Below are 14756 nucleotides of genomic sequence, written 5' to 3' on the forward strand. Positions count from 1 at the left end.
TGTACATTATTATAGAAACAACACGAATACAATCAATCAAAGTCGCCGAAGACGCTTTGAATCGCCGCCTTCGTCAAACCATCCGGCGTGTGCGTCGCGCGAAATCCCGCTCGAATCGCCGCCTCAACGTTCCGCTCGTCGTCGTCGAACAACACCACGGTACCCCTAAACTTTTCCCACGCGTCTTCACCGTACTTTTCGCGCAAAAGTTCCTCTATTTGTCTATTCTTCCCGCCCTCGACCGCGCACCCATCCTTCACGCCGACGCGACTCGGCGTCGAAATGTCCGCTCGCGTCATCGCCCCCTCGCCCAACACGCGATCGACGTACGCTTGTATGACCGCATACTTGCCAAAACTCGTTATTTTCACATCCATCCCTCGTCGATTCGCGTACTCTGTCGCCCGCGCCGTCGTCGCGTCCGTCAGTCGTCTCGTCGTCGTCGTCGCGTCCGTCGACCGCGCGCGCGCTCGACCGCGGCTTCGAATCTCGCGGTCGAGCCTCTTCGTCTCTCGTCGCACCTAAAAACGCTCGAAAGCACTCGACGTCGACGAACTCTCGCTCGACGTCGCGCAGCTCGAGCGCCTCGACGCGCTCGACCGTGACGCGCTCGGCGAACGAGTGCCGCGCGAGGACGGTGAGATCGAAATCGACGCACGCCAGGCGCGCGTCGCCGGACGCGGGCGCCGCGTCGTCGCGCGCCATCGGTCGCGTCGCGCGATGTCGCGTCGCCGACGTCGCGTCGCGTCCAACACCATCGCGTCGTCGATCGGCATCGGCAGAGCGCGACGACGCGATGGACTCGGACTCGCGACGCGGCGACGCGGCGCGCGCGCGATCGACGCGCGGCGCGATGCGCGGCGCGCTCGCGGCGCTCGTCGGCGCGCTCGCGGCGTCGCGCATCGCGCGCGCTTCGTCGCAGGGTGTTGAGACACCGCCGCTGAACGCGCACGTGAGCGCGCGCGCGCGCGTCGCGAGCGCGGGAATGGACCCGAACATCGAGGCGACGGCGGCGGCGTGGTTCGCGAATCTCGGGTTCCGCGTCCTCGAGGGCGCGACGGCGACGACGCGGGGCGCGTGGGGAGGGACGGCGCGCGAGAGCGACGCGCGGTTCGCGACGTCGTATTGCCTGGACGCGAGCACGAACACGAGCGCGCTGGAGGATTACGATTTCGTCGGGTGGTTGCCGGTGTCGAACGCGATCGAGGACGTCATGAGCGATCGCGTCGACTTTAAGGTGGTGCTGTTCGAAACGATGGCGACGGAGTGGTGGGAGCACGCGAGGACGCGAGCGGAGAGCGCGAAGGCGCTGGGAGACGCGTGCGGATGCGGCGCGGGGGCGACGCGGTCGACGGCGTCGACGTGTGGGAACGAGGATTATCATTATTGCGATATTTATCCGTGCGTGTGGGAGCGCGCGTTCGGGAGCGCGACGCCGGACGAGGAGACGTGGAAGACCAAGTACATCGAGCGCGTGCGCGAGATCAAATCCGCCGCGCCGCCGGGGCGTTTATTGACGATACCGATGACCGCCGCCCCGGTCGGGCACGCCACCGCGGTGAAGATATCGAAACTCATAGCGCAGTTCCTCGAGATCACGGACGATCTCGACGCCTTCGGCGAGGCGTACCCGTTCCTTCGTCGCGATTTGAACGGCGTCGCGCTCAGCAACGTCTCCATCGCGTGGGTCGCGTTCGTCGTCGTCGCCAGCGCGTACATCGGTTTCTTCGCCAACAAGAGCGATCCGGCGAGGCGATTCGTGCGTCGGCACATCTGTTAGCGCCCGTCCAGACTTAGTCCATAGCACGAATGTCCATAGCACGCTCGCGCGTCGACGCGCGCGACCAAACCAAACTCAACTTCCGAAGCGCCGCACACGTCGACGATGCCCGACGACGGCGCGCGCGCGGCGGACCACGCGCGAGGGCAGCGAAAGCTCGATGAGTTTCGACGACACAAAGCCGAGGCCAAGGCGCGGTCGAGCGAGGACGCGCGCGCGACGCGCGACGACGAGAAGGCTGCGCCGAGCGAGGCTGCGGAGAAAAAACACGACGACGTCGCCGTCGTCAAGCAAAAGCTCGTCAAGGCGGTGAAAAAGGGGAAAGCGATCGAGGCGGAGCGAGACGCGGCGCGCGCGCGCGCGGAGGCGGCGGAGGAGGCGCGGGATGCGCTGATGAAGGAGTTGGAGGTGGTCAAGGCGGAGACGGGGGAACGAGCGGCGGCGCGAGAGGAAGCGGAAGTCATGCGAGAGCAGTTGAAACGAAACGCGGAGGCGTTGGCGTACGCGAATGATGAATCACGCGAGGCGGCGGATGCGGCGCGCGCGGTCGCGAAGAAAATGGAGGAAGAGCTAGAGACGTTGCGCGCGGCGCTGCGGGAGGCGACGGCGGGCGCGGAGAAGGCGTCGCGAGGCGAGGAAGAAATCTCAAAGCTTCGAGAAGCGCTGCGAGAGGCGAGCGAAGGCAAAGCGTCGGCGGAAAAGCAAGCCGAGTCGTTCAAGCGCGCGGCGGAACAGACGACGAGTGGGGCGGAATCTAGGGTGTTGGAATTGAACGCCGAACTCGACGCCAAGTCGACGAAATTATCCAGTCTCGAGGCGGAACTTCTGGCGCTGTCGAGCGCGGCCGAAGACGAAAAGTCTGCGTTGGCGGCTGAAAATATTCGGCTGGCGAGTAAATTAGATGAGGGCCGGTTGGCGCTCGAAGAGGTGGAAAAGGAGAAGGAGATGTATCTCGCGGAATGCGAAAGAGTGTTGCAGCAAAACGAACAACACGAGCGAATGGCGGAAGAGTTGAAGCAACGATTGAGGGAGTCCGAGATGAAAGCAGAGGCACACGCCGATGAGATGAGTTCACTCAAGACATCCCAGGACGCGAACAAAGCCGTCGCCGAGGCAGAAAAACGCATCGCCGAAGCGCAATCGCAATTGGCGATGGTACAAGATGACGCGAGCCACATGCAAGCGGCGGCGGAATCGCAGGCGAAGGAACTCCGTACGAAGATCCAAAGTCTGGAAGCGCAAATCCAAAGTTTGGAAGTGGCGTTGCAAGCGCAACGAGCGACGCCGACGCCACCGAGCGCTACCGACGAATCCATCGGACTACGCCAAGAGTTAGATTCGGCGAATCAACAAATTAAGCAGCTTCAGAGTTTGCTCTCGGACGCTCGCGCAAGCCAAGCCGCCTCGAGTTCCTTCACGAACAAAAAGAACGAAGACTTCGCGGACACAGATATCGAGGGCGCAGTTCTCACGGGCGGCTCATACGCATTCGTCCCGCTTCAAAATCAGATGAAGTCGTTGACAAACGCGCCGATGCTCCACCACCCGATTGCGCTGGAAGTTGCGAGTAACTTTGACAGAGCATCTGTGTACTTGCAACGACGACCGTTCGTCCGTCTTGCGCTTTCCGTGTACGTCTTCATTCTGCACTTGATCATTTTGTTTTAATACAACGAATTGGCGAGGCCTAGCGACTAAAATTCTATTCATCCCCGACGCACTTGGCTTGACGATTCCTGATGGCGAGGCGACATTGCTCAACCTCCAAAGGACATTCGTCTTCACCATCCCACCCACCGATGAGCGCTATGAGCATATCAACGGGAGGTAACGGCTGTAAAGCTTCGATCCAGCGTTCGTTGCGCGCACGTTTGGCTCTTACTCGACGCTGAGCATTCTCCTTCACGTCTCTTTCGAGTTGCTGTTCTCGCGAGCGAAGAAAGAGCTTTGGAAGTCGATCGGCCTCAGCCGTCATGATTTCCTCCCTCGTGCGTTCCCTCGCACCGGTCGAAGACTTGAAATTGCTCACGACCACGGCGACTTCACGAATCTTGTCCGTCGTGCGTTTTCCCACGGTGAGTAAAGCGAGCTCGGTGGCCTTTTTGGTCAGGACGTCTTCCGCGGTTTCCGACGTCGCGTCTTCGAACTTTACAGGGAAAGCAGCGCTCTTAGAGTACTGCACTGACGTTCCTTCGATGGCCATCTTCACCGTGAGCGTCGAGGGCCAGCGCTCCGTGTATGCCTGATGCACTTTGATGGTGGAGTACAAGTCGCGCGCGCGCGCGCCGAGAGTGAGCCCAATTCTCTCTCGTTCGCCGCACGTCAATGGATTGTACCATCCCGCTGGTCCACCCGTGACACCGACGTCGCTACCTACGTTTTTTGGTAACGGCTTTGGTACCATCGTGAGCGTCATCGAAGAGCTGAGCGTATTCTTTTCGTGCACCTTGTGCACGACTTCAGAGTCGTCGACGCCATGCGCGGCTTTGCACAAAGCCAGCGCCCTTTCGCGCGTGAGTCCTACGAGCGCCTCCAACCGCTTCGCGTTTAGCTCGCGAACATCCCAAGCGGTGCGTAAATTATGCAACGCGAGGTTCCTACGAATCAAAGGTTCGTTGCACTTTGGCAAATGCGAACTCGGCAGTTGGCGAAAGCATCTTTCGAGATCGGCTTCGTCTTCAATGACGACGACACCGTTCGGTTTCGCTAACTTCGAAGCGATTTTCGCCAACATCTTGTTTCGCGCGACGCCGACGGACACGCTGTACCCGCACTCTTCCGCGATCGCTCGACGTATGGATTCCGCAAACGCCTTTCCTCGCTGGGATGGCTTGGCACCGTTTTCGAGCTGCACGTACGCCTCGTCCACGGACGCTCTTTGATAAATCAGCGTGCCACCGTCGACCCGCAACCGTTCACACGCAGCGTACAGCTTCGCGTGCAATTCGTACGAAGCGCGCGTGTACGGCTCGTAACTCAACATGTGATCGTCCGTCGAGTGCACGTGCACCACCTCGCCGCCGTGCGGCGTCAACAACGCCCGACACTTGTCCGGATTCATGTGTTTCGTCGCCCCTAACTCCCGCGCGCGATGATCGACGCATATGATATCCCCATGCTGCCGCACCGCCACCGGCACGTCTCTCAACCTCGGATTCCTTTGTTTCTCCACCGCCGCGAAAAACGCGTCCGCGTCCACGTGCGCGACGCATCGTCCTCGTCGTTTCGACGTCGGTCTTTCCCCCCCGAACCCGTCGTCGGTCGCGCCCTTTTCTTGACTTCCTCGCGTGCGCATGTCGTTTTTACGGCGTCGATTGATACATCCCGATCATGTGGCCGTCCGGCGTTCGCACGCACGCCACCGCGCCGTGCGTCTCGTACTGAATCTTCCCGTCCAATCGTCCTCCCAGCGTCAGCGCCGCGTTCACGCGCGTCTGCACGTCGTCCACCTCGAAGTGCAATATCGGCGTGTACCCCGTCTGCAGCTGCGATTCGTGCTCGGCGCGTTGCAGCGCGAGCGTCGGCGCGTTTCCCGTCGTCGAATCCGCACCGCGCGAATCGAGCGCGAGTTCGGCGAACGTTTCCGTGCAGACGGCGATTCGGAGACCGAGGGCGCGCTCGTAGAAGGCGGCGGCGCGCGGGACGTCGCGCTGGAGGAGCAGGATCTGGCGCAGCGACGGGAACGCGCGCGTCATCGACGGACGGCGTGTGGCGCGCGGCGCGAGCGCGAAGATCGATCGAGGCGTCGGGACGCGGCCGTCGTAAAACTACAAACTAAAATAGACCCGCGAGCTCGGTGTCGGCCTGCGCGAGCTCGATGAGCAAATCGTCGTCGAAGAATTTACTCACGGTGACGTCTTCGGACATGCCCTTGCGACGACGCGTCTTGACCATGAACTCGCGAGCGAGGTGAGGGACGGGGGCGGGTTCGAGGGGACGCAACACGACGGTCTTGTCGAGAGGATCGCCCGGAACGACGGCCCAGTGGTCGAAGTAGGACTGACCGAAGGCTTGGCCTTGGGTGTGGTAGCGCAGGTCGGTCTCGAAACCAAAGGTTTCGATGGCGGGGATGAGCGCCTTGACGGTGTACACGGGGGTGCCAGGTTTTGGGGCATCGCTGACGACGTGTCCGCGACGTTTACTGAGCACGGTGTAGATGGCGCTCATGCAATCGGCGGGAGATTGGATCTCAACTTCGTAAATGGGCTCCATCAATCGCGGAGTGGCCATGAGGAAGGCGCTGTACGCGCAGCGACGCGCGGTGGGGATGATTTGCCCGCCCCCTCGCTGAAGCGGGGCGTCGGCGACGACGGCGTCTAAAATTTTGAACTTGACCTCGCGGATAGGCTCATCGCACAGCGGACCCTCGCGCGTGCCCCACTGGAATCCTTGTACAACGGAGTCACGAATCGCCGCAAGCAATCCTTTGTCGACTTCGGACGGCAAAGTGTCGTCCAACAACGCGTTGGGGCCGGCCGCGTCGGGGCCAAACGCCCAGACACTCTTCGCAGCGAGCGCGTCCCACTCGTACTCTGACTTGAAGAAATCGCTCACCTGTTTCTTCGGCGCACTCAAATTGACTTTGCCGGTCTCGATATCTCGCGCAAGTCCCTTGTCGAGGGGCTCGGCGATCATCGTGAGTTTGTTCTTTTTGTTCGGCGTCTCCGCGTAGCACTTGAGCGAGCTCGTCTCCACGACGGTTTCGTTAAAGCAAACCACAGGATCACTCACCTTGACCTCGATTTCGCTGTACATTTCTCGGAGATCCTTCATTACGCTATCTAAAAACAACTCCCCCGTGCCCATGATTGTGTGTTCGCCGCTTTCCTCAACCTTGGTCACGCAGGCGGGGTAGGATTTGGTAATCTTGCGTAAACCTTCAACCATTTTCGGCAAGTCGCTCGGGTTGAGAGGCTCCGCAGCGATCTTCATCACCGATTTGTTATCGAACTCTAACGGTTTGAAAGCGTACAAGTCGTCGTCGTACCCTTTCGGCATCTTCTCCGGTACCAACGTGGCAGTTGTGGTGATGCTTTGGTCTATGCCTTCGATGAGGACCCAAGCGCCCGCGCGCGCTTCCTTGATGGGAATACGATAACGCGCTTCATATATCCACATATTCGTCACATTCTTCACCACGCTGTCTTCTTCGTCATCTGGGGAGAAGTTTTCGCCGAGAACACGAACGCGATCGTTCTTCCTAAGCGTCCCGCACATCACGCGACCGAGCGCGTCGAACGCCGAGCAATCGCTTTTTGGGATGAGTTTGGAAACCATCACCACGGCTGGTGCGTCCGGGTCACACGCCCGCATTGCATCGACGAGTTTGCCACCGTTCTTTACCGGGCCGCTGTAAGCGCGCTCAATCTTCATAGCCGCGCCTTCTTCCGCCGTCGGGATGTGTGCGGCGAGCATATCCGCCAGCCCAGACGCGGCGCCGAAAATCTTCTGGCACGTCATCTTGAGCAGCGGCTTCGTGTTTGCTTTCGTCTCCTTTGGCTTCAGTTTGATGCCAAATTCCTTCAACTTATCAGACACGCTGTCAATAGTTTCACCGACAACTTGGCTGAAAACTTTGTACAACGGTTCGAGGATGAACTGCACGAAGGTGCGCTCGCCGCCGCCCGGCGGTGGCTTCTTCTTGAACATCCGCGTATCGCCGTGATAATACACATCGCCCCACATCCTCTTTGCGAACTCCTTATGATCGACTAACACGCCGTTCACATCGACGTAGAGTTTGGCGAACGATTCTAAGGTGAAACTAAATCCGTACAAAGCGCTCCCAAAGCAAACCTTGCCGTTTTCCGGACTCACCGTCGGCAGAGCTCCGTCGGCGTCTGGTGTGTAAAACGTCTCGATCAAGCCGTTGATTTCTTCGATCGTGTGACGGAGCTTGTGATAGGCATCCGCGGGCGGAAGCTTGAGCTCGACAATCAAGCGATCAATCTTCGATATGAAGACGCACACGGGCAAACCGTCTCGCGCCGCGTGCTTGATTTGTCGCGTCGTCGAAGTCATAACACCTTCGCACGCATCGACGACAAGCAACACTCCATCCGCCAACCGCATCGATGCCGTCACTTCATCGCTAAAATTCACGTGTCCTGGCGTATCCATGACGTTAAACACCATCGTCTTCCCTCGACTCGTCTGCAACGGCAGCGTCATCGGCGTCGACTTGAGCGAAATCCCTCTCGCCTGCTCATCCATCCTCGTATCCGTGTACCTCAGCTGCTTATCGTTCGCCAGCCAGTCATAATTCACGTCGTGCGAACACTCGAGCAGCATGTCAAACAGCGTCGTTTTCCCGTGATGCAAATGTCCCGCCACGCACACGTTGCGTCCCATTCTTCGCGACTCCCCGTGCAAGCCCACCAGGAACTCCTCGCTCACCTTCATGGCGACCTCCGCGTCTTGCGACTGCACTTGCGCCCCCACGCTTCCTCCCACGTATCTCTGTCCCGCGGCTTCGATGTTCTTCACCTTTACCGGCGCCACGATGGGCGTCTCGAGCGCCTGCGCGTCTTCGTTCTCCACGAGCGTCTCCGTGCCCTCCCCGTACACCTCCTCGGCGGTCGGGTAGTACTTTTTATCCTCCGCGAGCGTGATCGCGGACGCGTTCAAGTCATCATCGTCCATCGCGTCGTCCTCGCTCGCGTCGGACGCGTCGTGGGCGTCCTCGCGCGCGGCGTTCGTCGCCGCCGCCGCGCGATCGTCCCGACTCTCGTCGCGACGCGCGACGTCGTCGTCGTCGTCCGACGATCCAATCTCGGGGCCGACGTAGTTTCCGAACTCATCGTACAGGTTCGCGTCCATCGCGTCCAAGTTCGCGGGCGCGCCGCGCGCGCGTGTGACGACGCGCGGAAAGTCGCGCAATTCGCGACGACGGTGCAAACCCCCGCGGCGCCGCGGCGCGGCGCGGCCGCGGTTCGACGCGGCGAGCGGTGGGGAAGCCGGTCGGTGAAGACGACGTGAAACGCTAATAAACTTGAATGAACGTATTACACAAAGTTTGCTCGCGCGATCGCGCGGGCGCGCGAAGGCGACGAACGTCGCGAGTGACCATCGAGCGGCGGCGCGGCGCGGCGATTTTACGCGCCGACTGGCTCTTCTCTTGGTTCAAGATTGATCCAAACACCTTCCGGGAAGCAGATGGTGGTATCGTACATGATGTTTAATTCTTCACCGAGCTTGTCGCGACCGGGTCCAGCTTTGGAAAGCTTGAACTTTTGAACCGTGCTGGCGAGCATGGTGGTCGCGGCGAGCAAGGCGAAGACGCCGCCGATGCAAGATCGCGGTCCAGCACCGAACGGGGTGTACGTAAAGTCGCGACCAGCAGTCATGCGGCGGCGCATGCGCTCGCGCGCTTGCTCGAGCTTCGCGGGATCACCTTTGGCGACCGCGGATGCTTGCTTCTCCGCCTGCGCGTAGAGCGCCTCGTCGGTGAAGCGGTCGGGATCAAACTTTTCAGGATTCTCCCAAACTCTCGGGTTTCGCCCCATGGCGTACGTGGATAATAAAATAAAGTCTCCAGCTTCAACCTTGTGTCCGCTGGGCAGCGTGTCCGCGCCTTCGGCGAGGCGCGGGAACAAGTTGATCGGGGCGTATTTGCGAAGCGATTCCTTCACAACTCGCTGCGTGTAAGGTAATCGGCCATCTTGCACATCCTTAAATGTCGGCGGTCGACCACCGAGCGCCTCTAACTCCTCTTCGATGCCACGCTGAATGTGTTCGTACCTCGCCACGTGCCAGAGGTTCACGGTAAAGTTGGACGCCGTCGTCCTGTGACCCGCCGCCATGATGTCGTTGATATCCCCCCATAAATCGGCATCCGAAAGAGGATTGCCGTCGGCATCCTTCGCCTTGACCAATACATCTAACAAACAATAATCTTCCTCATCACCTGCCGCTAAGCGCTCCTTAACCACCGCTCGGCGCTCGCTCATGAGCTTTGTGCCAACAGACTCCAAAATCGCGTACTGCTCCTTGAGCTCTCGCACTCGACCGAGACCCAAAAAGTTCTGGAGCTTGAGAATCGGCCCGGGGGTGATGAAGAGCTCGCCCATGATCTCGCTACTACCGTTGTACGCGTTCAAGAGCTTGGAAATATTATCATTTTTGCCCTCTTCGCCTCGAAGCGTTCTGGCTTCGTGCGCCTCGCACTGCTCAAAGTCGTACGCGAACGCAACCTTGCCGATGACATCGAGCGTAACTTGCTGAGAGTCGACGTCGATGTTGATTTCCATCGGCTTACCCGGGTTCATCGCCGCCGCCGACGTCCACGTGTTGCACATGTACGCGATGCGCTCCTCCACCGTCGACGAAAACTGGCTCAGCGAAAACGAGTTGATGAACGGCTTTTGGCACATCAATCTATGATCGCGGTTGTACTGCCCATCGCTCCCAGTGATGCCTTTATTTTGGATCACGTATCGGAAAGCGTCCGGAAGCATTCGTAATCTGTAGTTTTTCGCATTCGTGAAGCACACGTACTCGACGATTTCCGGGTCCAAAATCGACACGCAAAACGGCCCGATGGCATTCTTGATCCCCACGCACTCGCCTTTCTCCGCCGCCCAATCGAGCATGGCGATCGGCATCCCCACTGGATGTTGCGCTGCCTTCACCAACGACTTCAAGAATGACTTACTATCGATCATCGCCGGATTCCCATCCGCGTCTGGCCGCGTCGGCGGCGGTCCCGCGAACCCCAGCGCCTCCTTCGCCGCCGTGTACGGGCACGCGCCTCCCTCTGTTTCGCCCTCGACCGCGTCTTCACCGCCGACCACAACACTCTCACCGCTCGACGTGGCCGTGGCGACCTCATCGTCCTCCTCCGCGACGAGCTCCGGCGCGCTCGACGCCCCCGAGCGCGTCCTCGCGAGCGATCGCATCCCGTCCCTCGACGCCCCCGTCCCGCGAATCGCCGCGCGCGCGCGCGCATTTCGTAGAAAGCGCGCGTCGGCGCGCGCGCGAGCGCTTCGCGGCGCGTGCGCGCGCATCGTCGCTCCGTGAATCATCGTTCAAAGTCGACACGCGCGCGCTGGCAAAGATATGCCTCGTGCGCACGAATGCGACGTTCGCGCGCGCGCGGGTCGCGCGTCGAGGCGTTCGAGCGACGCGGGCGCGCGAAGGCGCGTTGAGCGAGCGTTTCGCGCGCGCCAACGGGTCGTCGCGCGCGAGACGCGGCGGCTTCTGGCCGCGATACGGCGGCGACAGCGCGCAACCATATCCACAAAGTTTGGTCTATGCGTAAACAGTGTCAGTATTTAGTGTCGATTTCGTCTATGTAGTGTCCGCCTTCTTCACGAACGCGCGCGAAGCGCGTCGACGCAGAAGGAGACGGGATCGGAAACATCGCTCGGGACCTCGATCGCGAGCGTGTTGACTCGTGCGAGATCGCTGGATGACGCGCGAAACGCGTCGATGGGGACGACGAACGAGCGCCCGCACTGGGCGTCGATTTCGTAGTCGGACGACGACGACCCCGGATCGAGACGGAATTTTCTGCCGACTTGCGTCTCGACGGCGGGAGTGAGGACGGTGCCGTTTCGCCATTGCTTTCGCGTGCGGTGACTGAGACCAATGATGAGCGAGACGTCGAAATTGTCCGTGCACGAGATGCGAATCCAAACGGAGACGCTCGAGACGTTGGCGAATGGCTTTGCCGATATTTCACAGAGCCAGCAATGAAACGCGACGCGTCCTCGCGGCGAAAATTCGCCGCAGAGCGCAGACGAAGACTCCATACGCCCGTATCCTTCGCGGTTGATGACAAGCCAGCGATCGCGATACGGCAAAAGTGCCCATCCCGCGCCGAGGCCACCATCGTAAATCTTCGCTTCGACGCGGGCGCGCGCGCCGAGATCGACGTCTAGACGTCTCGAATCTTCGCCGCACGACACCGGACGAAACTCAATGTTCATCTTTCCTTGAATGGGGTGCGCAAGCTTTTCGAACGCATAAAACGACAAATCGAAATGAGGTACCGGACCACAGCAGATCTCTTGAGTGCCGTATTCGTAGTCGCACGGGCAAGTGTCGATGATTTTCACTTTGATGACGAGCGACTCATCCCAGCACCGCACGAACTCGTATTCAGTCGACGTAGCATCATCGCGCTTCGCCGGGCGCGCTGGAACCTTCCGTCCGTACGAATCGAGAGCGTCGGGATCGACTTCCCAAAAGCCGCGCTCGCGAGAATACTCGATTCGCCCACCGCTAAAGTCTTTTAGCACGAATCCGGAGACGCATCGTACCTCGAAGCACGACCCACACGCGCCTTCGTGGAGTTTAAGATCGTAATCCGCCACGGCAGCGACGGCATCGCGCGCGTAAGGTAGGTTCTCGTTGCTTTCTAGTCCCTCTCCTTTGTTGACAAAGCCGCACGCGTTGCCATAGAGGTCGCCAAAAATTTGTTTGGCGAATGTCTTCTTCCATGCGTCGGGGGCGTCGAAGTACGTCGCGCGAGCGCGAGACCACGATCCAACTGCCGCGTCTACTCGCACGGCGCGCGAAACAACGACGATGAAGGTCGTCAAAGCGATCGAGGCGCGCATGATTGTGAGCACATGTGCTGTCGTCGGCGTCGGTTACAATTCTCCAATGTCGAGTCGATCACGGCACGTACGCCGCAGCCGAAGCGACGTCGCCGTGTGTCTCGAAATACTCCACTAATGTCGCTAGAAATCTATCGCTGCTTACTGTGTCGCTATCGATGATGAGGCAACAGTGCTTCCGTGCCCGCGTCACGGCGACGTTCATGCGCCGACTATCGGAGAGGAATCCCACCTCGCCCGATGCGTTCGAACGCACTGCGCTGATAATGATGGCTTCTTTTTCGCGTCCCTGGAATCCATCGACGGTAGACACTTCCAGATTTTTGAGCGCGTCGTCTCTGGCGCGAAGTTCACGAAGCACCGTGACTTGACCGTTGTACGGCGTGATGACGCCGATGTCGTCCACGGCGACGTCGTGGCGAGCGACGAGACGCCTGACCACTTCCATTACCACCGCCGCTTCGTCGGGATTTTCTTTGCTTTCGCCATCCTCTTCTACGCGCTCGTCCATATCGCAGCCGGCGGTGTCGATCAAGAGTAAAACGGGAGGGTCGTCCTCGCCGTCGCCTCGAAGTCGATGCGTCGCGACGGATTCCGCCGCAGTGAGCTTACCTTGGTACATCGCCTCCGAGGACCACGTCATGATATCAGCATGCATGCGATACTGCACGGTAAGCATACGAGCAACTAAATCGCCGTACATGTCGTGAAGCCGTTGAAAAAGCGTGTCGCTCAATCCTTTCGCCTGCGCTTCATCCGAGATCACCGTAGGCGGAAGCTGCAAATGATCGCCGGCGAGCACAGTCTTCTTACCTTTTAAGACTGCTCCCCAGCACGCGGCTTCGAGCGCCTGGGCGGCTTCGTCTATGACAACGACATCGAAATCTTGAAATTTCAACGTTCCCGACAGCGCTCCACTGAGCGTTGAGCACACGACGCGCGCGCCGTCGACGACATCCCTCATCGCCGCCTTTTGACGATTCCGTTCCTCCTTTGCTAGCACTCTCAGCTCCTTGCGAACTTCGTTCCGTTCGACGCGATCTTTTCTGTCGTTGAGCTTCAACAACTTTCTACGCAATATTTTGCTCTCCTTTGCGCAATCTTTAGCGAGCTTGCTGTTATCGCTCGCCAGGAGTTGTGCCTCGAGTGACGCCGCGAGCACGGACGGCAGCAATCTTGCCGGGTGACCGACGCGTACCAGGCGCATTTCGCCTCCTTCGGGAAGCTTGATTTTCATCAAGCGTTCGACTAAGTTGTCTATGGCTATATTTGAGGCCGTGCACGCGAGCACGCGAGAGCCGCGCGCGACTTCCTGTGCCACGTACTCGACCACCGCCGTCGTTTTGCCCGTACCGGGAGGTCCATGAATCAGTGCAAAGTCTACGCAGCGCAACGCGTGCTCGATCGCACCACGCTGCGACGCGTCTAAAGCGGTGTTGATCCATTCGACCTCTTTCCCAGTTTTCGAAACTCGAGGCTTGGAGTCCCCGAACGCGACGCCGACTAGATGCGCCCCCGGCTGTTTCGCGTCGCTCGAACCCCCATATTTCCCTACTCGCTCGACCGCGGAAACCAACCTTTTGTGCGTCGCCTCGTTGGATAACCGTTCTAAACGTAACGTGCCGCTGAGCTCGTCCGGCATGTCATCGCACGCGAGCTCGATTTGCGTATCCCGAATTCTATACACGACGCCGCTCGCCAGCGGTTCGCCCTCCGCCGAAGACTTATTCGGCCTCAAGCAAACCACATCGTGCGGACTCAGCTTATGCGGCGGCAACGGCAAAGCATCCGAACCATTCGGCCGACTCGCGAGCTCTAAAGTCACGATCGTCTGCCCGAGCAAACCGCCGCGAAGATCCGTCGCGGTCAATCCCAACAGCGCTCGACCGCGTCTCGCCGCCGCCTCGGGAGATAGCCCTCGCAATATCTCCTGCGCCTGCGCCTCCTCGGCCTCGCGCTCGAGTTCGAGCAAATCCATCGTTTTCTTCGTCCAGCGCGCCAAACCGTCCCCATCGCTCGCGTCCTCGCCGAAATCGCGCAATTCCTCGAGCGTCGCCGAGACGCCCAGCCGTCGACGCAGCGCCTCGACCACGTCTTCGTCCCGCACGCAAACCATCTCTCGATAAATCCGCGCGTTCGCGCTCAGGTCCCCGACGACGATTCTTCGGTCGCTTCCCGCGTCGCCGTGCGAGGCGTGTTCGAGGCCGTGGCGTTCACAGAACGCGTGCAACTGCGCGCGCTGTTTCGCGGAAAGCGCTGGAGAGAACTCGACGCGCGCCGGTTTACCGCCGCGCGCGGCGTCACCGCGCGCCATGATCACCGACGCGCGCGGTCGATCGCGCGGTCGATCGCGCGAGGGAGGTCGGCGGACGCCGCGCGCGCGCGCGGCGCTGTGGCGGTGTGACCGTCTTCGC

At 60.1% G+C, this 14756-nt stretch overlaps 8 protein-coding genes across 8 annotated transcripts; 1 reads left to right on the forward strand and 7 right to left on the reverse strand.

Annotated features, from left to right (window-relative positions):
- Nucleotides 1-32: 32 nt before the first annotated feature.
- On the reverse strand, nt 33-705 carry OSTLU_32433 (predicted protein; the record flags this gene model as incomplete). Its single annotated transcript, XM_001418780.1, has 2 exons — nt 33-397; nt 522-705. The coding sequence occupies 2 exons, from the start codon at nt 703-705 to the stop codon at nt 33-35; spliced, it is 549 nt and encodes a 182-aa protein (XP_001418817.1).
- Nucleotides 706-853: 148 nt separating this feature from the next.
- On the forward strand, nt 854-3448 carry OSTLU_15983 (predicted protein; the record flags this gene model as incomplete). Its single annotated transcript, XM_001418558.1, has 2 exons — nt 854-1759; nt 1820-3448. 2 exons carry the CDS (start codon nt 854-856, stop codon nt 3446-3448), a joined length of 2535 nt encoding a protein of 844 aa, XP_001418595.1.
- A 234-nt stretch (nt 3449-3682) lies between these two features.
- Nucleotides 3683-5075, reverse strand: OSTLU_15984 (predicted protein; the record flags this gene model as incomplete). Its single annotated transcript, XM_001418781.1, has 2 exons — nt 3683-3706; nt 3810-5075. 2 exons carry the CDS (start codon nt 5073-5075, stop codon nt 3683-3685), a joined length of 1290 nt encoding a protein of 429 aa, XP_001418818.1.
- Nucleotides 5076-5082: 7 nt separating this feature from the next.
- On the reverse strand, nt 5083-5475 carry OSTLU_35741 (predicted protein; the record flags this gene model as incomplete). Its single annotated transcript, XM_001418782.1, has 1 exon — nt 5083-5475. The coding sequence occupies one exon, from the start codon at nt 5473-5475 to the stop codon at nt 5083-5085; it is 393 nt and encodes a 130-aa protein (XP_001418819.1).
- Nucleotides 5476-5554: 79 nt separating this feature from the next.
- OSTLU_35547 (predicted protein) lies at nt 5555-8599 on the reverse strand (the record flags this gene model as incomplete). Its single annotated transcript, XM_001418783.1, has 3 exons — nt 5555-8239; nt 8267-8431; nt 8525-8599. The coding sequence occupies 3 exons, from the start codon at nt 8597-8599 to the stop codon at nt 5555-5557; spliced, it is 2925 nt and encodes a 974-aa protein (XP_001418820.1).
- A 629-nt stretch (nt 8600-9228) lies between these two features.
- On the reverse strand, nt 9229-9585 carry OSTLU_8826 (predicted protein; the record flags this gene model as incomplete). Its single annotated transcript, XM_001418784.1, has 1 exon — nt 9229-9585. A coding segment is annotated over one exon (357 nt), but the record flags the coding sequence as incomplete, so codon positions are not given.
- Nucleotides 9586-11088: 1503 nt separating this feature from the next.
- OSTLU_87673 (predicted protein) lies at nt 11089-12291 on the reverse strand (the record flags this gene model as incomplete). The annotated part of the gene is made up of 1 exon (XM_001418785.1): nt 11089-12291. A coding segment is annotated over one exon (1203 nt), but the record flags the coding sequence as incomplete, so codon positions are not given.
- Nucleotides 12292-12409: 118 nt separating this feature from the next.
- Nucleotides 12410-14236, reverse strand: OSTLU_1178 (predicted protein; the record flags this gene model as incomplete). Its single annotated transcript, XM_001418786.1, has 1 exon — nt 12410-14236. A coding segment is annotated over one exon (1827 nt), but the record flags the coding sequence as incomplete, so codon positions are not given.
- Nucleotides 14237-14756: the final 520 nt, after the last annotated feature.

Source organism: Ostreococcus lucimarinus, chromosome 7, assembly GCF_000092065.1.
Source record: "Ostreococcus lucimarinus CCE9901 chromosome 7, complete sequence".
NCBI classification, from domain to species: Eukaryota; Viridiplantae; Chlorophyta; class Mamiellophyceae; order Mamiellales; family Bathycoccaceae; genus Ostreococcus; species Ostreococcus sp. 'lucimarinus'.